The sequence below is a fragment of the Hippoglossus hippoglossus genome, chromosome 17 (assembly GCF_009819705.1).
Source record: "Hippoglossus hippoglossus isolate fHipHip1 chromosome 17, fHipHip1.pri, whole genome shotgun sequence".
Lineage (NCBI taxonomy): Eukaryota > Metazoa > Chordata > Actinopteri > Pleuronectiformes > Pleuronectidae > Hippoglossus > Hippoglossus hippoglossus.
Window position 1 is genome coordinate 7004740 of NC_047167.1, and position 25860 is coordinate 7030599.

Here is a 25860-nt window from a genome sequence, read left to right on the forward strand (position 1 = left end):
ACTTCTACTTTGTGGACAACAGAGATATAATGTAGTGCTGGTGCCCTCTGATGGTGATTCTCTGTCTGTACAATCATCCAAAACTGTATGCTGTATAGCTTTGCGAATTCTAATATAATATAATACAATATAGCAACATATTGTGTAAGAGCCATGACTCAGGCTTTCACAAAAGAAACAACAATGTTACAAAGATGTCTAATGCAGTATAAGCATAGAGTCACATCAAAGACACAATCAATTGCAATGTCAAATGTAAGAATCCTGTCTGCATTTTTCAGGACATTATGTTCTGTAATTGTTTATTATCCATCAGGCATTTAGGTGCTTTCATTGTTTACCCTGTGCCTCAAATATCATATGAACGGTATATACTGGTTAAAGGATTTCAGGCTCAAATGCAGATACAACGAAGGCTTGTTGTGCAGTAAAGATATTTTGATGTGAATAAAGTGACTTACAGATATTTTGGGTGGTAGGCAGACAATCCAAAGTAAAAAGAAACACAAGGGAACTGGACAGAACCAGTAAGAGACAACACAGGGCATGAAAACACACTATGCACCACGATGGAGCAGGTAAACACATTAGGGTCCAGAAAATCACCAAGTAGGGCAGATAATAATATACACTACATATCAATAAAACAACAGAGAAGTAGCCTCAAATGATGACCTACTTTTTCATAAATGCTGCAATCTAGATAAATAAACCCACTTAATATTAAAAATCATTATAAGAAACTCTTTCAACTTAACCCTTCACAAGGCCAGATTTAGAATGATTATAATTCAAAGTTAGGTTTAGCTTTACCTTAAACATTTAATGAATATTATTTAAATGCTTAGTTTTGCTCATCTACTTTAGATTTAAGCTACCTCTGTTTTGTATTGTGGTTGATACTGTATGTAAGCATAGTGTGTGTGTGTGTAAGCATAGTGTGTGTGTGTGTGTGTGTGTGTGTGTGTGTGTGTGTGTGTGTGTGTGTGTGTGTGTGTGTGTGTGTGTGTGTGTAGAGTAGATTTACCTCAACTGGTACAACATATTACTTCAGCAGTTTACATAATATGGTGATATGACATACAGTGGTATGGCCTGAAAGAATATCTGATCAATTTAATTGGTTCATTGGAGAGAAGTTGGAAAAGAGTTGATGTTGATGTCGACATTTGAGAGGGAATATGTATTTGCTTTTGCAACTTGGTTTGGATCTAAGACAAAAGAAAAAGCTTTGCCATCGTCATTAAGGTCAGGATGTGTTATATAGTTTTGATTAAGATTTTCTTGTGCTTCATAAAGAGCTTTGTAAGAAGGTTAAAGTAGAACAGTCAGTGGTAAAGGCAAAAGCATACAATATAAATAAATAAATAAAATGTAAATAAAGATTTATTGTGGCAGAATATTTGTTACAATATAATTTCTAATATTTTTAATTGATTAACCTGAGTGAGAAGTGATGGGACAATACTTCTCAAAAGATTGCTACATTATTAAATATTATAATTATATTTAGTAATGTAAAAAATATAGAAACGTTTTGAATACTGAAAGATGTTAGTGTCAACATTTGGTGACGGGTTACCGTTAAAGATTTCTCTGAATAAAAACAGTTTTAACGCTAGGACAGGTCAGCTCAGCAAAGAGCATGGTCAGAGAAAATGTTAAGTGAGAAAAAGAGATACAATATTTGTATTGGGTCTTGCACACATATCTCACGCACAAATAAATAATAATGCATGTGATCAAAACAGGTCACATAGTTAAAACATGTGATTTCTGTCTCAGTGACTGTGCAGCTTGATGTCCAAGAAAATCCAGTATAATCTCCACAGTTTACAAATGTAAATGAGATAGAGCTCGATATAATCCAATCAAAAATCAAACACAGCATTCTCCACATCAGGAGTGTGAGGATGTGGGGGTAAAAGCAAAGTGTTTAACATCAGTTACTGAACCTCTTTCACAGGTAAAGACAGAAACCGCCTGAAATGTGCACATTTCGCTGAGGCCCTACTTCCTGCCACGTAACGGCGCATGCGCACCGCTCAGTCACTTGGCTACGTGTACCCGGTGTTTGTGTGTGGTTCAGCTGTCTCACCTCTGCTGGGTGCTAGCGGCCATATAAACACCTCCGGAGCCTTAAGAGCGACAGCATGGGAGGGTCTCAGAGCGTGGAGATACCGGGCGGAGGCTCCGAGGGGTACCACGTCCTCCGGGTGAGTGCTCAGCTCCGACACCCCGCTGTTAGCCGTTAGCTTAGCGTCCGGGCTCACCCGCAGCTTTGTCGGCTCCGTGTGTTGACGACAGGCCGGGGATGTCTGCCGGGGCCTCCCCCTGCACACCACCACCAACATGTCAGGAGAAAACACCGCGAGCTTTTAGACTGGAGTCCGTGTCACACACGGTTTCCGACGGGTTCCATTGTCATGTCCGCCGGGTAACTGAATAAATGTGCTTACATTACTAGTAGTAACACCAGTGCTAATGTTAGCTGAAGCTACGTAGCTGCATTGAATGACAGTTGCCAAGCTGGTTCTGTGGATACATCCATTATCGGACGGGCACACAGTGCGTCTTTCACCTTTTCTGGCAAAAATTGACACATGAGATTTCCGGTAACAAGCTCGTGTTGTGTTCAGGGCTCAGGTTAGTTTATTATCAGGCATAGCAGAGATAAGAGATGGCGTTATCAGTGGGTGCTGGTTAAGGTGAGAGAGGCACATCACAACAGGGAACACAGACACAGCAGGGGCTCTCTTGTATGTTCAACCTGTTTGGGCTGTATGTACAGAGCACGTCAGATAGAAGTGCAATAATGGGTGTCACATCCAGCAGCAGCTCAGGTTGTCTCTCACTTCTCTTGCAGGTTCAGGAGAATTCCCCTGGACACCGTGCAGGGCTGGAGCCTTTCTTTGATTTCATTGTCTCCATCAATAATACCAGACTGGTGAGGAAAGACAGCAACTGTCGCACAGGATCAAAAAGAAGTCATAATGGCCAATGTGTTTCATGGTTGCCTCTTCTTTTTTTTTTGCAGAACAAGGATAACGACACTCTGAAGGACTTGTTGAAAGCCAGTGTAGAGAAACCAGTGAAGATGCTGGTTTACTCCTCGAAGACTCTGGAGCTGCGGGAGTCCACCGTCACACCCAGTAACCTGTGGGGAGGGCAGGGCTTGCTTGGTGTGTCCATTCGTTTCTGCAGCTTTGAAGGAGCCAATGAGAATGTTTGGCATGTGCTGGTAGGTAGCCCCGATAAAACCCCTCTGTCCCCGGGAGTGAATGCTGATTGTACCCATTCCCATTGCAGACAAAAGCCAGATGTTAGTTGGTGTTGATGGGTTTTTTGACCAGTATGCTGTTATATGTGACAAAACAGTTTTCTGTGCATTTATATCCCCCCCTGCTTTCTTTAACAGGAAGTGGAGCCAAACTCCCCAGCAGCCCTGGCCGGCTTGCGGCCGCACACTGACTACATCATCGGAGCCGACACTGTAATGAATGAGGTAGTTTAAGAGCGCTTCACATCCTCCCTTCTATCACTCCTTCACATTGTCCAGCTGATCATGGTATTAACCGTGTTGTCTCCTCCTTTTTTTCCCCCGGACCTCTCTGCCACAATATGACTCCGTCCTGCAGTCAGAGGACCTGTTCTCTCTGATAGAGAGCCACGAGGGGAAAGGCCTGAAGCTCTATGTGTACAACACGGACACTGACAACTGTAGAGAGGTGGTCATCACACCCAACACTGCCTGGGGAGGAGAGGGCAGGTAACACATATACACTTTCATCCTTCCTGTTACACTCACTGCTATAAAGTGATATGTTTAATGGTAAATGGACAGTATAGTGCTTTTCTAGTTTTATCAACCACTCCAAGCCCTTTACAGTACAATTCGCATTCACCTATTCACAAACACATCCGTACAACATTTCTATGCTCTGTGCTTTTTCTATCACACATCATTCATACACTGTCAGAACACACATCAGGGGCAATTTAGGGTTCAGTAAAGCATGCTTCAGAATGCAAACTGGAGGAGTCGGTAATCAAACTTATTGCATCCTTTCACCAAATTTCTTGATAATCCATCTTGTAGTTTTTGCGTGATACCTGCAAACAGACAGACAACAAGATAATCTCATTTGTGGAGGTAATAATAGGGAATACAAAAGGCAAAGCAAGTCAAAATGAATGAAAAATGTAACTGTTTTCTTTGTTTTCCAGCCTTGGATGTGGGATTGGTTATGGATACCTTCACAGGATTCCCACTCGGCCTTTTGAAGAAGGGAAGAAGATCTGTTTCCCTGGAAATAATCCCAGTGAGCCCATCAGTCCACTGAAGGATGGATTCACTGAGGTGAAACCAAGCACACATTTATAGTCCTTGTCGACCTATATTACAGTATTACACAATCCAGATTGGGGACATGTTAAAAGCAAAACATCTGTAAAATATAAATGCAATGCCTGCAAATCTGAAAATCCCAATTTGCATCCATACTTGAGTATTACATTGTGTAAATCCCAATAATCCTTACCACTGTGTATCCCTGTACACTGGTCTCCTGTGCTTTTTATCCCACCAGCCAAAACTTAAGGCATCAGTATGCAGAGTGTGTGCATGACATTGAAAAGATTTAAGTTTTGTGTCCTGTGGCCTCTCATTTCTTTTTCAAGTGTTCACACACTCAAAATGCAAGTTTTCTCGTTACGTATGCAGCAGAGCAGGCCGGAGGGACAGAGAGCAATGCTACTCATTAGAGCTGCTTGCACGTTTGGATGAATGTGACCTTATCTGTTTGACAGCAGCATCTTTTTTCTCTACCTCCGTCCCCTCTGTTTTAACTGCTTCAGGTCCAGCTTTCAGCAGTGTCTCCTCCTCCCGCTGCATCTGCTGTCCCCACAAGCCTAGAAGATGCACTGTCTGGCCTGTCAATCAGCACAGCCCCACCCACCATGCCCAGCGAGCTGCAGACAGGTATTTCCCAGTGCTCATTATGTGAATGGTCACACACTCAAGTAGAATGGCACTGTGTAGAGCGCATACTTGTGCCAAGTCCCACCAGTCCCCTTAACCCATTCAGACCCAAGGCGCTGAATAAAACAATGACCTAAAACCTGTGCGTTTCTTAGGGAGCTGACAGAATTGCCAATTACCTTCAATTTCTCAGCCTCTGAAGCAGATGGAGACATGAATTAAAAACTTTTGATAGCTTAAACATTTGGCTTTTATTGCAAATGATTGCAGTTTTCCGACACTTAATGAACATTCAAAAAGAAAACAATAAAACTGGCAAACTAGCTGAGAACTCCCCCTTCTTCCTCCTCTTTAAATTTATCACTTATCGTCCGACCGTATTTCATCAGTCACCTGTCTTAAACGATGACATCATAGAAAACACGCACATCTCATTCAGCTCCAAAGAAGAAGCACACAAATGTCACACCCAGTTGCACCAGGTCTAAATGGGTTAAATTCAATCACACACATGTTTTTGTTTAGAAAGTCTGTTGATAAAGATTTCTGCGCTGATGCCTGGGAAATAAAAAAACACAAAATCAACCCAGAGCAATGTACCTTTGTCCAGAAAAGGTAATGGGTTCTGTCAGAAAGGTTTTGGGAAAATCTTTTCTGTAGTTTTTGCGTATTCCTGCTGACAAACAAACGGACAGGAGTGACAATGTAACCTCCTCGGTGGATGTAATAAACATGATATATTTACTCCACATATTCTCACCTAATGTATTATTCTTGTTTCCCGTCCAGGTTTGCCCACAGTCCCGCTGCTCTCCTCTTCCACCAGCCCCTCCCTCAGTCCCCTCATTCCACTGAATCGTGCCGCCACCAGCTTCAACCCTGCCACCACGCTACCAGGTGGGTGTTTTCTCACGCACGCACGCACGCACGCCGTCAGTCTGCTGAGTCAGTGAATCTGTGACATTTGAAAAAAGCTCAAGGGTATCAGCGGCGTTACAGCTCTCTTTCTGTAGATTTATACAGGTGGTCACACCCTTCCAGATAAAAAGGGAAAGGTCTGCCTCAACTTCTTTATCCATTTGTCAAGTTTAAGTTTGTACACCCGGCGTGTTTCCTTAAGGACGAGCTGCCATTATTGGTAAACAGTGTTTAGCTTAAATTTTCTAGCAGAAGTAGCAGAAGCTCACAAAACCAGTGTGTTCATATCCACCACAACCAACCTCGCTCATACTGTCGTCGTTCAGTCTTTCTCCCTTTGTAGCTATGACCTCTATCAGACCTCCACGCTAACATACAGGGCTTTTCATTCCAGGGTGTATCCTTCTCTGTTAAGACTAAGTAAACTAACCAAACTTCTGAAATGTATATAGAGGCACTTGCAGTTCAAGATGAATGACTAATACCCAGCTTACCCCCCATTACATAATGTTTTTGTGTCTGTGTAGGTCTGATGGCCCTCCCAGGTGGCTTACCTCCTCTCCCTAACCTCCCCAACCTCAACCTGCCACTCCCAGACCTCAGTGCCTTGTCACTAGCAGGCACCAGCACTTTACCGCCACTGGGAACAGGTAAATAAAAGTCTTCTTTTGGATGCAGTTGTAGATTTTTACTCTTAATAAACACTGCGTAGAAATGGCTCCCAGAACGGCAGCTGGTCACTAGCAGACGTTGCTTTGTTTTAAGGGATCACAAGAATATACTATGGTACTATGGGGAACTCTATTGTTAGAGTTCAGACGGCAATTTACATTTATAGTCTGAAGTCAGTATTTCATCTACATTCAAATTATAATGTATGTAAGTATTTGCTTGGTGTGTTTGCTGTACATATCATGAGCCATGCTTGTATACCAAGCCGTGCCGTACCATAGTCTACTGCAGTGGTCGCCAACCCGTCGATCGCGATCTACCGATCGATCTCCCAGTCTTCACTGTCGATCCCCGAACTCTCTGGACTCACTGGCTGTAGTCGCACCGCAGATCAGCTGTGTGTCGGTTGTCTGTTTTTCACACGCGCTGTGTGTCCGCTAACTGGCGTCTGAGCTGCTGGTTTATCTCCTGCATTTCCTTCAAGAAAAAGTTGGTTTATGTACGAAACTAAATGTCAGTACTCTACGGTATGAAGATGCGCATCTTTCGGTCTGTCGATAACAATCAAAGCCCCGTTTGAACAAATGAGTGGATTCCCGAAAGTGAAACGCTGGAGTGCTTTTACTTTGAAACGGGTTCGGGAAGTGATGTTAATACATTCGTGTCATAAACAGATAAACATTATGGTTCACAGCAGAATAAACAGAGAAAATTATCTTACCTGAGTTTTAATGTTTTTCTGATGAATTTATGTCACAAACAAATGGTTGCAACATTTCTGTATGCCTTTTCAAAATAAAAGCACTCCAGCGTTTCTGTTAATGGAATCCATTCCCTTGTTTAAAAATGTTTTTTTATGTGAAATATTTGCAAGAGCGGAAGATGCACGGCTTCATACTGTGTAGTACTGGTTTTTATTTTAGTACAAGGGACTTCTTTCATACAGGGCAATAATCATATTTGTGGCCATATTCAAATCAAAGCCTATATGTAACAACATTGTGCTGCAGTAGCAGCTCCTCTGCAGAACATGTGGTGGAACTGAGAAGCTACATATTTTGCATTGTAAATATGAATTGATATTAATTTGAATATTGTGCATTGAATAGAAAAAGTTGCACAACTGCCTCTCTTTGTGTATATTTATTTCTTGTACATTCAGCCTTTAACATAAATTGCAAAAAATTATAAATATGACCCTCGTAAGTGGGTTTTTTGGAAGATATCAGGGTGGTAGATCTCGGCTTACGAATTAAAAAGTGATCTTGGGCTCGAAAAGGTTGGTGACCACTGGTCTACTGTATAGGCTAAACTAAGACTATATATTCATACTCATTTAAAGTAGATAGTAGAGATGGGCAATATAGATATAAATTATCATATCAATTGATATCAATAATTAATACCAAAAATGTCACATTACTATTAGAATAAAATATCTGAGGTAGATCAGTTTTGTGCTATTGATAAAAAAAGTATTGCAATAACAATTGATTTTATTACCCAGCTGTAGTGTATATGGTCTGTTTAAATCTGAATCCTGACATCAAAAGGAGTCAAAACTTCATCATGTGACTATAACTTTAATCCTTCCATTCTGTTTCGACAGTCCCTCATCTGGCCTCTCTCCCACCCCTCAACTTGCCGGGTCTGGTCCCGTTCCCCCCTCTTTCCACCATGCTGCCCTCCCAGATGCCTCCTCTCCTGCCTCAGGGACTGGCCCCTCTCTTACCCACCACCACCGCCGCTGTCACAGTCACAGCGGCGCCTGCTGTCGCCCCCGCCGCCGGCTTCACGGCGTCCACGGAAGCCCTCCCAACGAACGCCACGGAATCCCCAGCTCCCACGGAAATAACACAAACGTCGTCATAACCTGGGAAAGAAGATCGCACCTGCCATTAAAACCAAAACACACATCCGGTTTCTCTTTTTCTCCTCCCCCGTCTGTCTTTATCTGTGTTTTTTCTATTTATTTGGCCCAGAGGGACAGGCAGAACGGCTGCACTAGATCAGACACAGGCCATCATGCTCCAGCTGTGGGTGAGGAAGCTTGTGTGGAGTGAGGAAGGATGAATGGATATGAAGATTGGGGGACAGATCTAGACTCTTACAAACATTTTATTATTACCTGATTGTCACGGAGCTTTCCTAAGCTACTGTATGAGGAGGAAGAGGTCTACTCTTAGGTTTGTAGTTTGCTTCGCACTTCTGCCGTTACATCAAGAGGAAATATCCATCTTAAGATTTTCCCCTTTTCTGATCTGGCAATCCTCCGTTTCATAGTTATATATGTATGTTTTCTATATAAACAGTTTATCTCAATGGGGCTGGTGATAATTTGAATTCAGAGAATCACTTCCCTACATCATGTTACAAATGGAAGTTCAACCAACCAATCAGGAGTAAACCATTAAACATATTAGACGTGGACACAGGAAATAATGAAGTACTGCTGTATTAAAACAATAGGTAAATATGAACATGTTTTATATTACTTGTCTTATCGTCCAGCCCTAACATGTAGCCTTTTATTATTAGCTAATAGACCCCCCCCCCCCCCCCCCCCCCCCCCCCCCCCATTGACCAATAGATGAATTTGATTGACATGTATTAATTGTTTAGTTAAGTGTTTCCACCCAATGAATGAATCTGCATTATTTTGCACCACCTTTGTGTTTTGAAATTATTAGTATGTCCCTTTCTTTTTTTGTATGTGTCCATGTTTGAACCCTGAACTCTCAGTGCACGTTGAGTCGACCACACGGTGACGGTTACAGTCTGAAGTACATACCAGAAGAGACGCACGCTTACAGTCACAAGAGCTACTGAGTAGAGCTTGTGGTTGTTATTAGGCTAAACGGGGATGTAGAAATATTAAATTAGACACTAGCGTCTCCTGGCATGGTCAGAGCTATTTGGTGAGCAGTGATGCAGTATAGGCACAAGGTGGTGCTGTAACAGGTTTCTGAAAACATCTGCAGGATGCACAGTGCAAGCAATAAAGCCAAATAAATTTTACATGATGCCTCTCGTTTCCTTTCATAAAGTCAAACCTGTCTTTCTGTTCTTTTAAATTCTGTGACAGTATCGTTATCAAGGAGAAACATTTCTAATGGAGGAGAATGACATCACAGTACAGCTCATCTGTGGAAAACCAGATGGGTCATGTCCACAAGTGTCCATCACTACCACAGGCTGGTGTGCTTTACACTGATCACCTGGAAATTAAAGGTGATTTATTGATAATTAAGGAAAAATGGACAGACGGAATAAGCAGGTGCTGCAGAAACATTTGGGAGAAACAAATAGTGAAGTAGAATTTCACTCAGTGGAGCTTAAACCTCCGACAAGGCCCAGGGATAATGGAAAACTGTCAGAGTTGGAGGTGCCAAGAGAAACTCAATGTAAGGCCTACGTCTATTAATTTGTAAGACCAACATTTTATACCAGTTTTAGAAAAGCAAACAATTGGCAAACTTGGCTTTAGGGCCTCGAGAGATTCTTTTTTGAGACGCATGTAACCCACTGTTGCCAACAATAATCCAATAATGATAATTACAATAATTTCAATATTTCCCTTAAGTGTGCCTTACCTTTTTCATCCAGATCCACGAGTCACTCTCCAGAGGAATTGTGAAAATGTTATTCCCTATCGCAATGTTAAAGAAATAAAAGAAAACACATCCTTCCACCAAGTTATGTGGTAATGAGCTCAGTTGGTTTTGTGTAATCTTGCTCACAAACAACAGACAAAGGGACAGGGGCGAAAACAAACCAGAGCTCTTGGTGGAGGTAAAAAAAAAAAGTATGCAGCACAGATGTAGAAAAAATGTAAAATGAGAGTGAAAAATACAGGAGGGAACAAAGCACCTGAAAATGAGAGAAAATGCCTGAAAGACTGTTTCACGACAGAAGAAGCTGAACAGACCAAACACCAGTGAAGTGGACTGGTCATCTGCTTTAAGCCTCATGTAAATAGTCACATCAGTATAATTATTCAGCAAATCCCGCTGCGTTATATTGCGAAACATTGTGACAGATGGCGCCATGTGTAAAGAATGTGAACGTGCCAGGATCTTCACACAGGCACCGTCGCCTCCATCTTTTGTGTCAAACACTTGCTGCCGAGGTTGCGCAACCGCCGACAGGAAATATGGGTCACACTGCGGGAATTAAGTCTTGTAAAGCGATCTTTATTGCATATGGATGATGGTGGCCCTGCGTTGCACCCCCTCACCACTAATGTGATCTGACATGTAGATTACTAATGGCTGTACTTGCATCTGTCAACACACAGCTCTCATTAATCATGGGGGTGGGGGGGGATATACACTTCACTGCCAGCACCACTTCCACTGTTTTGTCAGGAAAGGAGGGGAAAAAAAGAAGAAGACAAAAGGGGATTGGTTTGTTTTCTGCCTTCCTGCACTCAAGTGGATGGAATGAGACTTAATCAAAGTGGACACAGACTTCACTTCCATCACTGGCTTTCTTCTGGGAGCAGCAAGCCGTGACACCAGGTACTTCCTGCAGTTTAATTCACCTGTCGCTAACTGAAACTTCAACTGTGTTTGGGTTTTTCGGCTGACAAGGAAAATCAGCAGAGACTTATTGTTAAAGCAGGCCAGAGCGGAGAGGGAAGATTAGACCCCCCCCCCCCCACTCACTTGTCCTTCATCTGATTCCTCACCTGTGGACATCCCCCTTCATTGCCACAGGCGCGCTGTGGGCCAGTGTCCAGGGGTTGTCTGTGTTTTGAGAGGAGCGTAAAACGTCACGACGACATACAGGTTAAGTGTTTTATTTAGAGGACGACAACATTTGGATATATCCACTTGATTTGTAGCCGCAGTAAAACATGCTGCAACACGGGGCGGGGGCCCACCTCCGCTGGCTTTGACCAACTCTCACTACACAGCAGAATGGGACTGAGCTCCATACAGTGTCTGTTGGACCTTTACATGAAAGTAAACAAAAAAGGAACCCACGTGGACATTTGATGTTGTTGGCAGAAGAACGTGTCGCGTCCCCCTCGATCAGCGCAGCCGGTGTCCATTTCAGAAAAGAAGATGCTTCGGAGAGTGTTCCTCTTAACACAGTTCAAGTATGCACATATGCGAGAAACCATTCACACGTTACCAACTAAAAGCAACATTTATAGCAGCAAACTGAGAACAGCTTTCAAACAGAAACACAAATAAACGGAGCAAAGTGAGACACTGGGAAGCAGGGATATGCCTCAGGACTATATATTTCTGCGAGTGCGTCTCCTACACATGAAATGTTCACTGAAATTCTGTGTCCCCGAGTCTTTGCGCCGTAGAGACGGCTGATCCGGTCGCTCAGACCAGTCCAGTTCCTCTCAGGCAGGTTCATGACGCATCTGTGGCGACATAGTGCTGTAATACTCCGCCCTTTTGAAACGTTTCTACCCTTACCTGAACAGCAACAATGGATTAAGACACATTCACACGTCCACTTTGAGTGGACCTGAACTGAACTGCTTCGCAAAAACAACAAAAGAAAAATGTGAATGGAGAATTTAGTCCAGGGCGAGCCCACGCTGCGGTACTTCATGCCAAGTCTGTGAGATCAGACGAGCACGGTCTGGATCACAAGTGCAAATCGAGTCCAGAAATTTAATCTGGAACTTTTTTTTTTCCCATTTTGTTCTTGTCAAGTCCCATCCAGGTCACAACCTACACTTCTAAATCAAGCCCTGTTGTGTGCGTAGGGGCAACGAGGGGAAGTTCAACCACCATTTTATGCTTCGTTCGAATGGACTGCCGAGTTAAACAGGTCGTCCACACACACTCGTACCTCCTCTGCACCACACACACCTCTCTTCTGTCGCCTGCTGCTAGGTTTATTGGATGTTTGTGTATGTGTGTGTAGAGGTGGGAACGGACAGGACATCTAGCAGCTCCTACAGCTGTTGAAATGTCTCCTAAGAGGGGTTAATTATTAAAGTCCATAAACTAATCCAATAACTTCATCATTTCCTTTTTCTGCTCCGAACAATCTGGAGCTATTCCACTCATTTCTGTTCTACCACTGCGCCTCTCTTTCCATTTCCCTTCAACTTCTCAGTCTTTCTTCTTTGACCTGTCTCGCACGGTCGAGTTCAAGGACACAACACGTGCGAAGGTGGTGTATCCCCTCTGCTCCTCCTCTCTTCTATCCATCTCTTCATTTGATTCTGTTCAGTTGCCAACTTATCCATTTTTAGGGGCAGCTCAGGTAAAAAAAAAAAAAAAAAGAAAAAGATCCTTCAGCTTCAACAATCCTGCCTCGGGATTGGCTAGAGGGTCCTGTCAGTCACGTGAGAGAGCCAATCAGTAGGTGGGCAGAGAGGAGACGGAGGGCTGCAGGGTGCCGGAGGAGTTTGAGCGTCTCATGTGAGGGAGGAGGTAGGTGTCCGAGCACAGTTGGTGAACGTCGAACCTGTCCTCCTTACGGTAGGCCAGACAGCGCCTGATGAACGCCTGCAGAGCACAGGAGGATTTCAGAGAGTGAGATGCAGTCTGTGTGTGTGTGTGTGTGTGTGTGTGTGTGTGTGTGTGTGTGTGTGTGTGTGTGTGTGTGTGTGTGTGTGTGTGTGTGTGTGTGTGTGTGTGTGTGTGTGCGTGCGTGCGTGCAAGTACTCTTCATGTTTATCAAAAGCTACAATACAGCAGAGAGTCTATGTTTGGTTTTGTCTGTTTGGTGATAAAGACTACACCGTAAACTGATCTTTTTACTGTTACACATTAGAGTTGATTCAGATGGTTGAGCACGTGTCAGCATGTGATTGAATTTTCTGACGACCTTCATACTTAATTTATACTATGTACATGCATATTAATAACATAACTAATTACAACACACCATGTCTCAGCTCATTTATGATTATGTCTTCTAATATTGGACAAAATGATGATTAACTATCAGACATTCTGCTCTTCTGTTTACACTGAAACGTCCATCACCTCAATGTCTCAGGTTTATTTTGCCGAATTAGCCAAATGTTTGAAATGACACAATAGTACTGATTAATGACAGCAGTTTGGATCAATGTGAAGAAGAACATTGGTTTTTCATGGTGTTTAATCAAAGCAACACAAAGCAAAGACTTCATCTTTAAATCATTCAGATGTTAAAGGAACTTGTAACAGGAAGGATGGTGCCTCTGTCATTCCCACCCCACAGTCTGAACCCCTGCCCTTGGTACATCTCATGGGCTTTAGCCTACATTTGGTTGATGTGGAATCACATCAACCAAATGCTGACTTATAATGAATAAAGTAACACTGTAAGGTGAGTAGAAGATGCTATTTGCAGAAGATGGTGATTAAGCAGATACAGAGGTAGAGTTAACAAGAGATGTCAAGCCTAAAGTAAAACGGACACAATGGCCCTCTCCTTTAAGTGACTACACATGTATATGAGTGTGTGTGTGTGTGTGTGTGTGTATGAGTGTGTCTGTTACCTTGGCCTCTGTGCTGGCCTGTGGTTTTGCAGGAAACTGGACCTCTGTGGCTTTGAGGATGGTGTTTTCCTGGAGAATGTCTTGTTGAGACTGGTTGTGACCAAACGGCTGCAGAGAACAAGACGCTCACATGACCACAATACAAAGTCTTTTCCAATGCTTCATCTATCACCTATTGTTTCATGAACACTGAATTGAAGATTAAAGTCCATGAAGCACACAGCTCATGTCTACAGATCTTAATCTTCTACATTTAAAAGCAATGTCTCAAAGATGAATGGAAATGGAAATTAATAACATATTGTTAAAACCCACGTGCATCTGTGTTATTATTGTATCATAATTCACAAATTATTTAATTCATGTGCTCTTTCATAAGTGTAATGTGTCGTTTGTTGTATTGCTGTACCTTGCGTCCATAGAGGCACTGGAAGAAGATCACTCCCACGGACCAAACGTCCACCTTGTTGGAAATCTTAGGCGGCTCCTTCCCCACCACAAAACACTCGGGCGGGAGGTACCTGGAAATGCAAGCACAGAATCATAACCATGTCACAAAAGAGTTCATGCATATTTTTTATTTATTTATTTAATTGAACGTAAATGAGCGAAAGGAAATGTAATAGGTAACTATTCACTGCCAATAATACTGTCAGTAGTATAAGGGTAATGTGTGCTGAACCCTTCAGGCGTCCGACCAACATCCTACAGTATTACAAATTAAACTTTGCGGGTATGGGCAGGTTTTTTTAAATGCAGGTAAACCTGTTTAAAAGGCGATTGATGTCTATCCATTTGCCAGTAGAGAAAATAGCCCCCGTTTTTTACTCTGGTGAGTCATATTCAACGTCACAAACATGGCAGAAACAGTCTCTCACTCTTTCAACTCGCTGTCTTGCCAGTGTTGCATTTTGTTTCCAAGATGTAAACAACCGTAAGTACACAATGCGCCAAAGTAGGTTGGGGGATTGGTGTCTGCTTTCAGGGTTTGTGTCTTACCAGTAGGTACCAGCGCCCTGTGATGTGAGGTCCATCCCATCCACACCGTAGTTATCGTCGTCCATGATCTTCGACAGGCCAAAGTCTGTGATTTTGATTTCTCCACACGCAGTTCCGTCCACCAATAGGATGTTACCTGTGTACCACACAGACAGCGAGACTCAGTTCAGGGTTTGACCACAGTTTAAGAAGTAAAGCTCTCAGAGCAACTGAAAAGATCTAAATGACTGATTTTATAAAAGTTTGCACCCTCTTCTAAGAAGATGCAAACACTGCAAGCAACAAACTCGGTATTCAATTTTAAATTACCAAGATTAAACCATTTGACTAACACTTAAATGTATAATTCATCTTGACGTAGATACTGGTTTTTAATACTGGAAATGTGACCCACCAGGTTTGAGGTCGTAGTGGATGATGGGAGGTTTGATCTCATTGAGGTATCGCAGGGCGCTGACAATCTGCATGACGATGGAGCGAGCCTCCTTCTCTGACATCAGCTTGTTTTGTTTAAGGTAGAAGTCCAGGTCGTTTCCTTCACAGAACTCCAGCACTGTACAGAACCTGAGAGAACAGAGGGCGGTGACGGACACACGGTCACATACAGGAGAGAAAGATCTAAATGATCAACTCAATGAGAACAAATAAAAGTCAACAATTAAAAAAAGTACTCAGTGACATCTGTGTGTGTATATAACGATGGCTACCAGTTTCTTTAACTCTTTTGAGTTTGGGTGACTAGATGTCACAAGCGTAATCAACACTTCACAGCTAAACGTTAACCAGTGTCAGGACATGCTGATGCTGAATCACACATATTTCTTACCCCTGTGTTATTTGCTCTAACTTGTAGCTCTGACGTCAAGCCCCGAGGCCGATTACAAACAACTTTTGCATTATTTGAACATTCACTGTGCAGGGTCATCTTGGTTTGACTCTTACTGATGTGCAACCTGCTGCTTAAACGCAAATCAAACAACATTTTTTTAACCCAGCAACCTGAGGATATGTCGACCCAGCAGGGCGGCAGCTGGCAGAGGTCAGAGGTGACTCACGTGTCAGTATCCAGAGAGAAGTAGTCGTACAATTTCACTATTCTGGGATGGTCCAGCTGCTTGTGTATCCGGTACTCCCTGCATGCATGCCTGGAAGGAAATAAATGTCAAAGTAGTCAGTAGTGTGTGACTGCGGTGACACTTTGTCTTCGTGCGTCAGAATTTAACTGTTCCAGACGAGACCTACTTGTGATAATTCTCCTTCTTCTCCTCTCTCCAGTTCTTGTTGAGTTGGTGGATTTTAACGGCTGCATAGCGCTGCTCAAACAGGTCAAAAGCCTGTGATTGATAAGAACACACACACACACACATCATACACCCACCTTTGTGTCTGAACATACTTTACACAGGGTGAAAGAACGACAATTACTTGTGCCGCACTACAGTTATTACCTTATAGACTTCACTGAAGCCGCCCCTGCCCAGCAAGTGCAGCAGCAGGTACCTCTCATTCAGAGTAGGATGGTCTTTAAACCTGTGTGACGAGGAACATTAATGTTTAATATCATGAGGGAACATGAGGAGGAAATGCTCATCACCTTAAACTAGGAACTGATCTGGCAAATGCAATGTTGACTTTAAAACAACCGATCTGCAAAGAAAGACGATTGTATCGCTCCTCTGGATTAAAGCATAACTGAATCAAAAGTTTAAATGTAGTATCATCTAACCATGATTTACATTCATCCCTTGCTGTGTGTGGAGTGGACTTACGCCGAGCTGTCCTCATTGTTGATCCTCTTCAGCTCTCTGATGTGAAGGTTCCTCACCCGCTCCAAACGCTCCAGCTCCGCCTGAATCTCAGCTTCCTCCTACAAACACCAAGATGAGATGCAGCATTTCACATTTCAGTTCGTGTAGTGTTAAAATGTTTGTAAAACGAATCACATTTACTTATTCCTTATTTATGCAATCAAACAATTTGCTGACAAATGAAGACTCCGGTGGTTATTTAAAGCTGAACGTGGGAGTACTGCATCCAACTCAGCCGTGACCGTTTTGATGCCATTTGATGATTCCACCGGTTATATTAAACGATGGCTTCATCTACACTAATATGTCTTTATTTAAAATGCATTGAGTTTCCCAACTCCTGAAACAGAGACTTTGGAAAACGCTGCTAGTCCTGCTTTAGTTTGAAAACTCAGAGGTTTGCGTTTTAGTCTGGACGGGCAGAAACTGAGACGTTTGGAAAGAGTGATGCAGAGACCCGTATTAGCTTCCTAATTGGATCTCATCAGTCCCGACTTGAATAACATCGATAACAAATTAAGTGTTTCTAATTCTCACTCTCAATAAAAATTCCACGTCCCTGTCGCAAGTCCATGCAAAACCAAAAATCCTGGTCTTGCTTTTCACAATTTTTTTTTCAGTCATTAGATTTCTCTATTTCATGATGACACTTAATGAAATGTCTTCTGGTAATACACCTTTCTTATTGATGTTTTGTTTGATATGATAATATACATATTTTTACTGACCTTCTTCAGATGTCCAAGTCGGAGCTTAAAGATCTCTTCCTGCTCGTGGTACTCAGCCAGGGTCAATCTGTCAAAACATAAACAAGTCAAAACCCATAAAGAGAACAACAATATGAGCAAACACACTGTTTTGGAAACATTCATTATGATCTACAGGAATTAATAAATTCAGTTCTATTTCACCTTGCAATTAGTTTCTAATCCTCCAGTTAGAAACAAAATGAGCACCTTTCGCTCAGTTCTCAGTAAATTGAAAAGATAAAAGATGTAAAAACAGCCCAAAACAATATAAACATCAGTTCTAGAATCCTCCAGTTTCACACTGCCATCATTTGTTTCAATAAACTTACAGCTGGGGCAGCGAGGGCTTGAGGAAGGGGTCCGAATCATTGCCATTGACCACCTTGGTTTTGCGCTGCTTGGGTTCAGAGGTGGAGGCCACCGAGAGGGAGGGGGACGGCGTGTTTGGAGGCTTCCTCTTGGCCAGCAGCTTCCTCTGTCGCTCTATGTCCTCTCTCTGCTGGTTTATACCCTCCTGTTGCCTGTAGAGAGTGGGACACAGAAGGAGAGGGCGCGGGTCACATGGGAGATACAGGGGAATGAGATAAACATCTTAAAATAAGTTTTCTTCTGGTTGTAAAAAAAAAAAAGAAGGTGCTTTTAAATTCTCCTGTGTATTTAGGACCCTTCAAATCCAATTCTAATGCAGTGGCTCACTTGATCAGGTTCTGGAATGCATATCCATCAGTCCACTGCTCCGTGTAGGATGCTCCATGTCTGACGGTGGTGAAGTGACCGAGGCGGAGGCGATCCTGCATGCTCTTCTCACGACACGACTGCTTCTCCTGGGTGCTCTGTGCACGAGAACCAGGCAGCCAGACACACACGCACATAATGAGAAATGATGGGACAGTGAAGCTGAAGGTGTCTCTAAAGTAGCAACTAAAGAGAGTGTTTCTCATCTCTGCATTATATGTATATGACATTTACTATTGTGGCAGATACTTTTGTCCAAATCAGCGCACACACGAGGCACAATCCAAGCCACAATCCAAGCCACAACAGATGACGACAGATCACCCATGAAGAAAAAAGGTTATTTTTTAATTACGAGGCTAAATATCCAGGCATTTTAAAGCCCCATAAAGCAACATATTACCAGAGTTTTACCGTCATTCGATGTGGACCAAAGCAAAGATAAAACACCAGAGAATATTGGACTAATTATGGGAAAGGTGTGACTGTGTTGGCACCATTTCTAGTGTGAGTTTAATGCTGCATTCACACCAAATGCCAAGCTAATTTTTGTGTCGCGTTACTCATGCAAGTTTGGCCGCAGGATAATTTGTGAATATTTGCTCATTCTCCTCCGATGTGGAGGACTACTCTCTGAAGTGACTAGAACTGCTACGTAGCACTTGTTGTGGAAATGCTGGAGAAGCCAGTGTTGTAGTGTGGGTCCACAAGACCATCCGGAGACTCAGGGAATCAGGGAATTTCACCGTCTTCTCCAGGAGCTGCGTCCTGATGACTGCCTGAGGCTGACCAGTGGCCGGTTTGATGATCTGTTAGCTCGTATTGGTGCCAGGACCTGTCTCTGGCAAGTTTCATTCTCAATGCTGATTGGCTTTCACGACATTGCATCATGCTAATTTTTTGCTCTAGTTACAATATTTCCACTCGAGCAGGAAAGGCAAATGATGTGAATTTTGCGTCTTCCATTGAGTCGCGTCATTCCTGCCAGGCGTAGTGAAAGGCATCTATTTGCATCTATTTTGGTCTTTGCATTGACTTTGTATGTAAATGCTTGCATAAAGAGTTTGCTCTGCGTTTGGAGTGAATGCATCATAAATCTGCACTTTATTAATACCTTTGGAAGTAAATCTTCAAATCTTCTACATGTTGTGAACACATTACATGTAAAAGACATTTTTTATCAATTTGGTGTCTCTGTTACATTCATACACGCTGTGTAGCTGTTAGTATATTTGTCTCCCTCTTGGTATCTTTAAATTTCAGATGCTGTGGTGTGATGACGAACATACGGTGGATATCCAAACGTGAGTATGCGAAAACAGACCTTTTCTATAAGCAATTTCTTGCTCATGGTGATGCACTTGTTGAGCCTCTCCTTGTATTTCTCCAGGAGTTTTTGCTGTTCATCAATCTGTCTCCGCAGGTCACAGTTCGCCTGTTAAAGACAGACAATGGGGAGAGTAAGAAATATAGTACGACCGAATAATGAGGTGACATCCTCCAATCCAAGCATCCTATATCTCATCAAGACATGGGATATAGACAGTGAACTCACCCTGAGCAGGTCATCTATTCGCCCCTCTTTCTTTTCCAGGTCCAGACTCTTGTTGCTCTCCAGAGCAGCAAGTTTAATCCCTGTTAACTCCGTCTAAGATGACCACACATACATGTACCAGTCAGATTGTGTATTACGGGAATACTGTAAAATGTGGAAATTGTGAATACAAGTGTGTTTTCTGTGTGCTTAACATTACCTGGACAAACTTGCTGGAGGACGCTTTAAGATTGTGTTCCCCAAAACACAGACTTGTAGGAGAGGAGCTATTCTGCCGGATCTAGATACAGAGGTTTTGTTAAACCTTGTAGTTACACATACAACAGAGACTTACATCCACGTCACATGCAAGTAATTCATCAGAAAGGTAAGGTAATTGTGTGACTTTCAAAAACTCACGATTGAGCCTGGAGCAGAGTGCGAGTTCTGTGGAGAGCGACGAGCTGATGGGAGGCCTCTGACTGGACTGGAACCATTTCCTCCCTGGAACTTTGCAGAAAAAAAAGATTGCATTGACTAAAGAATCACGTGCAAGCTGATAAAAATAGTGACATCTTTGCATAACACTCGTTGCTGTCATAATCACATCAAAGTAGTCGCTGATCTTGGGCCCACGTGTTGAGGTCTTCCCTGCAAAGAAATATGAACACATTTTAATGCAAGTAGCAGTAATAAATAATACATTACACTGATCTTGTAGTGGTGTCAGTCATACCTTGACTACTCTCTGAGTAGGTGTCAGCTTTCCTTTTCCTCCCTCTGGACGATTCAGAGTGCTTCTTCTCTGGGGTCTGTAAATCAATAGGAAATAGAGGAGGAAACAAATGAGATATAAATCCCAGATGTTTTACCAAACTAAGCAGGATTCAGTGGTGGTGTACGGCAGGAGAGAGCAGCAGGAAGGAGAAGTACATACTGAGTAGGCGGGGGAGCTCCCTCTTTTCAAATCAGAGTTCTAGAAAGAGGAGAGAAGAGAGGAAGAGGTGGAGGTAGTTGGAAAGACAGAAAGGCGAGTGGGCCGTGCACCAAAAAAAACTGTAGTAAATCTGCTTTTAACTGTGTAATGTAATGTGTAACATTTAATTGCACTAAAAAGGGTCACTGCGTCTGTGTGTGTGTTACCTCTGACTCCTTGTCGCTAGACGAGCCCAGGCTGCCATAGCTGTGGTTAGAGGACTCGTTGGCCAGGCCCTACACACAGAGACGATTAAATAAGTGAGCATATACAGTATAGTTTAGTCGGCGCAGGTACAGTATGTGATATATTTGAAGTTCTGTGACCTCATGAAATGTAAACAACTTTGACACAAAGCCTAGAGGCAGGCCTCTAGTGTGCCACGTCTGAGAGGAATTGAGATCTTCAGTTATTAGGCGTGTCACTTGGAAGTTTTCCATCAAACAAATATTTCCAGGAAGATGGTGTCCTTTTAATGAAAACAGGAACTTTAACCTGCTTTTCCACCACAGGAACTAAGGTTAGTTTGTCATTTCCATGGACCAAAAACTCCCCTGACTTTCTGATCTTCTCGGAGCTATCATCAAAGAGTTAGTCCCTCATGATCACAAGCTTCGAGACTAATTCACCTTTTGTACAACATTTTTACTGCTTCAAGTAAGCTCTGCTTGTTGTTAGCATTATCATTGACTACTTTTACATGGACACCAATATTCTGATATTAACCTGATTAAGACAATAGTCTGAATTAGACTCTATCATATAGACCACATTTTCTGATTATCTTAACTCGAATAAGGTCATACTTGGAATAAGCAATAATGGAATTAAGACATGTGGAATATTCTGACCTAAGTTTCATTATATTGACATGTAATTGCATTAAAACATCCTGTTGGAATTTTCCTCAGCATTTTGCGACACTGACATACAGCAGTTACCAACTGCTTGTCGACGCACACCGTGGTTGTAATCAAGATAAAAATGAAAAGGGAGTTGTAGCGAGATACGGTACCATCGTACAATTAACTATTTCAGTTTGGGGTTTTGAAACTGGAGGAATAACGTCCAACGTAATGCCGTTGTGGACACAATGACATGAATCATGATCAGACTATGCTCCGTAACATGTAAACAGGAATATGAAAGGAATATTATATTAGCAACTTATGTAAACACCATTATTAAAGTAGTGTCCCATCCAGAATGAGGTCAATAGTCGGGAATATAGTTGTTCATATAAAGTTAGTCATAGTCTTTAGTCTGCGGTTGAACTGTGTATGTGTGTGTGTGTGTGTGTGACGCATCTGAAAAAACGAGGCGGGAGCATTTCTGAGCATCTGTTACCTTAGCACCTCCACTGGTGCTCCCAGTGCTGCCTCCTGTGTTGCCACTGACAGCTCCTGTAAACCTGGCCTCCAACAGCTCCTGTCTCCTGGGGTCCAGGCTGTGCAGCTCCTCCATGGGGCCTGGTATGAGGTAGGGGTGGTGGGGGGGCAACAGAGTAAGGTTACAACGCTTACATTATCACCATTACTAACAAACAGTAGTGCGTAGCAGTGTGAGGAATCTAAAAAACTAATATTCATGTGAAAAATGTACTGAGCGCTACGAGGAGAGGAGGACAGTATCTGGGGGAGGATTAGAGAAAATTGGAGTGATCACTGGGATAAAAATAGAATATGGATTTAACTGTAGGTGCAGAAGGTAGCTCTTGAAAAGGTGCACTTCCATCCTATGATGGTAGATACTTAAGATGACACTGCATTTCTAACTTGAGCAGTAAGGTCATTCGGCCACTGGGGAGCCGGGATGGAGAAGAGTCGAGGCCGGCGAGTCCAACACATACAATCTTCAACCAGCGCTTCTATTTCTCTCAGAGACTGCAACAACGGCTTCTGTGCACAACGCTCTCACATTAATGGATCTCAAAACCTCTGGAACTATGCATCATCTGAGACCCTGGAAGATTTATCCATGACATGCTGCAATGTAAATGGACATTTGGGGCCTTTCAGCGGCAGCGTCGTGTCTAAAAGATGCTACAAATGAGCAACAGTGTCCATCACGCTGCTGAAACAGGAAACTGCCTTTAGTTTTCAAAGCCTGGTTTTACATTTTAATTTCCTCAGTATACACTCAGAGTTGCAGATGTCTGCGTGTTAAACCTTTACAGCTGTAAATCAGGACCACAACATAAAACCACTCCAATCAGATAGGCTGACATATATGCTGCCTGACTGGGCGCTGTTCCATGACGACCAGTTTCCAGGGAAAGACACACACACAGATACACACAGATACACACAGACACACACACAGATCCCGTGCTCCCAGCTGGGTGCTGCTGCTGTAAGTGTTTGTTTCCTTATTGGACATTTACTGGCTGTCATCATTACACCGCGTCTGGCACAGGGGCGAGCCCTAAAAGGCAGTATGGACATTATGAAACCCTTGTGCACAGAAACTGAGAGCTCACTACAAGGCCCGTGTGAGGTTACCTAAGGACAAGGCAGAGTGATTTGGCTCCTTTACATCTATAATGCTAGAGCTTCGTATCCCAGCGGTTCTCTGTGTCTAAGTGCATTAACGCTTGAGACTCCGAAGTTGGCATTGAAGTCAACAAACCAAACAACATCCTGGAGCAGTGATTTGAACTGTTTTTGACGACTTGTTAACACCACAGCTGTCGACATACATGTGTGAATAAACGTGTTATGACCTATAACCAATCCACTTGGATTACATTGTTACAATCACGTCCACAGTAAGTAAAATCGTCGAGGACACTGTAAAAGCAGACGCTTCCAAACTGAGCACAAAGTATGAAACGGGGCCTGTTCACAAGTTCACAGCAGCGGGGACATGCATTGCTGTGCATTCATGGATCCGCTGCTACGCTGTTTCCCTCACTCTAACTAGAGGCTGCTGTTGAGAGCTGGATGTTACAAACTGCCATTAAAAACACAGTATTCGCACCGCGTCGCTACAACTAAGCAGGAGTCCTGTGGGCTGACACTGAACAAGAAGCTAGCGCTGCCTTTGTGCAGACACGATAGCCCGCTGCTACTCAGACTGGCCATCAACTCCACTGACAGCTGACGTTTGGCTTCCAATTCACGGCATCAGTGAACTTGACATCCATTTCTACTCCACTACACGTTAGCTCGACACGGCCCCCGACCCCCCCACTTCTCCCGCAGGGAACACACTTTCAGGGGAGCAGGGTCGGCGGTGCCCTCGGCGGGCTGGTATGTACCTTCCTTGCTCTTTGCGGTCGCCGTTATATGTTGTTGAGAAATCGTTGGGGACGAGGAGAGCTGCGACCAAGATGGCGTCGCCTCCAAACTTCCACCACCACTTCCACTGTTACTTTGGACACTCATGAAGCCACTTTACCGCCGAGAGGAGCCAGCGTTCACTCTGCCGTTTCACGGAAATCCCAAACTTGCGTCCATCGACACCTGCTGTCGCCGAACAGGCCCGGAAACGAGAGCTGGTCGATTCGCTAGACGTCTCGTTCGCTGCGACCCGAGCGGGTCCTGCGGGGGAGCGGCTTCTTCTTCTTCACGGGCTCGCTGAGACGGATCCGGTGTAACCTTTGCATGATGACCGCACCGCACCGCACCGCACGCACCGAAACGCAACGCACCGCGCGTCTCTCAGCATCCAGTGCGCGAGCGGAGGTTTGATTCCAGTAGGCGAGGCTATCGCGAGGCTGGCGCGCACCTAGCAGCGCGAGGGGGGATGGCATGACACCGACACACGCTGATCCTGGATCATTTTATCTTCCTCCACAGCAGCCCGAGGTTCAGTGTGGAGCACAGCCCTCCTCCTCCTCAGATCAGCCTGCTGTGCTGAGGAAAACAACCAAAAATGGCCGAAAGTTGCTGACTGCTTGACGAGCAGGAAGACACACACACACACGCGCGCACACACACACACACACACACACACACACACACACACACACACACACACACACACACACGCACACACACATACACACAAACACGCACGCACTACACACATTCAGACATACACACAATTGTATATATTTATATAAAATATGTTGTTTACATGTAATTACACATGTATACAATACAACTAAAAAATAAATTATCACAGATTATAATATACAATAATATATTATATAATATAACACACTAATAAAATACAAATATGTACATTGTCAAAACAATATAAGAAAACAACAAGATATGTGTAAATATACATAAATTCACATACACACAGGGATTCAATTGTATACATTAATTAATAATTAATATATATATATATATATATTTATATATATATATATATATATATATGTGTATACAATATACAGACATATATACAGACAAGCCTCATATACACTGAGTGTACACAAAGAGAGGGAGAGTGTGTGTGTGTGTGTGTGTGTGTGTGAGAGAGAGAGATATAAAGAAAGTGAGAGTGAGAGAGAGTGTGTGTGTGACAGAAAGAGAGAGAGAGAGACAGAGTGAGAGAAAGAGAGAGAGAGTGTGTGAGAGAGACGGACAGACAGAGAGAGTGAGATTGAGAGAGATGTGTGTGTGTGTGTGTGTGTGTGTGTGTGTTAGGTACGGTCCTGGTATGCTGTTTTTCAGTCTTGAAATACAAGTTGCAGGAAGGGGAGTGCAGGTGGGAGGATAGTGATGTGGTCTGGGCTATAGGGTCTTTTGTTCCAAATTTGGTGCAGTGCATCAAAATGCCGTCTTGTAGGGCAACACGCACACGCACACACACACACACACACACACACACACACACACACACCTATATATATCGAGAGCTGAATGTTTGGCCTCTATTCTTAGATCCTTTCTAATTTACTTTAAATGTAATCAAATGTAATAAAACTTTCCCAATGATTTCCCTCTAATATTTGAAAAGTTATTTCTTCTATAAATTAATTTCCTTTTATAAAAAGAAAATGACAGCAGTTGTGTAAAAGTGTCTTTTGTCTGTCAAAGCCCTGTTCCACTTGCAGCCAGCTTGC

At 43.1% G+C, this 25860-nt stretch overlaps 2 protein-coding genes across 7 annotated transcripts; one reads left to right on the top strand and one right to left on the bottom strand.

The window, feature by feature from the left end:
• Positions 1-2032: 2032 nt before the first annotated feature.
• LOC117778654 (Golgi reassembly-stacking protein 2-like) lies at positions 2033-9589 on the top strand. 3 transcript variants are annotated; one of them, XM_034614381.1, is made up of 10 exons: positions 2033-2216; positions 2867-2947; positions 3038-3241; positions 3419-3505; positions 3606-3769; positions 4228-4360; positions 4858-4981; positions 5771-5878; positions 6427-6548; positions 8177-9589. In XM_034614381.1, exons 1-10 carry the CDS (start codon positions 2154-2156, stop codon positions 8441-8443), a joined length of 1353 nt encoding a protein of 450 aa, XP_034470272.1. In that variant the 5' UTR covers positions 2033-2153; the 3' UTR covers positions 8444-9589. The 3 variants fall into 3 exon arrangements, with proteins under 3 accessions (XP_034470272.1, XP_034470273.1, XP_034470274.1); XM_034614382.1 differs by having other exon boundaries at positions 3624-3769; XM_034614383.1 differs by having other exon boundaries at positions 3639-3769.
• Positions 9590-10748: 1159 nt separating this feature from the next.
• LOC117778652 (serine/threonine-protein kinase tousled-like 1-B) lies at positions 10749-24748 on the bottom strand. 4 transcript variants are annotated; one of them, XM_034614375.1, is made up of 22 exons: positions 24100-24748; positions 22188-22309; positions 21008-21076; positions 20802-20840; positions 20601-20676; positions 20472-20515; positions 20285-20368; positions 20085-20165; positions 19886-19978; positions 19655-19765; positions 18292-18428; positions 17925-18116; positions 17575-17641; positions 16808-16905; positions 16487-16568; positions 16281-16372; positions 16094-16183; positions 15433-15602; positions 15039-15174; positions 14449-14560; positions 14040-14147; positions 10749-13056 (listed from the first exon to the last, which is right to left on the bottom strand). In XM_034614375.1, exons 1-22 carry the CDS (start codon positions 24224-24226, stop codon positions 12907-12909), a joined length of 2280 nt encoding a protein of 759 aa, XP_034470266.1. In that variant the 5' UTR covers positions 24227-24748; the 3' UTR covers positions 10749-12906. The 4 variants fall into 4 exon arrangements, with proteins under 4 accessions (XP_034470266.1, XP_034470264.1, XP_034470268.1 ...); XM_034614373.1 differs by having other exon boundaries at positions 20285-20374; XM_034614377.1 differs by lacking the exon at positions 20802-20840.
• Between the last annotated feature and the right edge of the window lie 1112 nt (positions 24749-25860).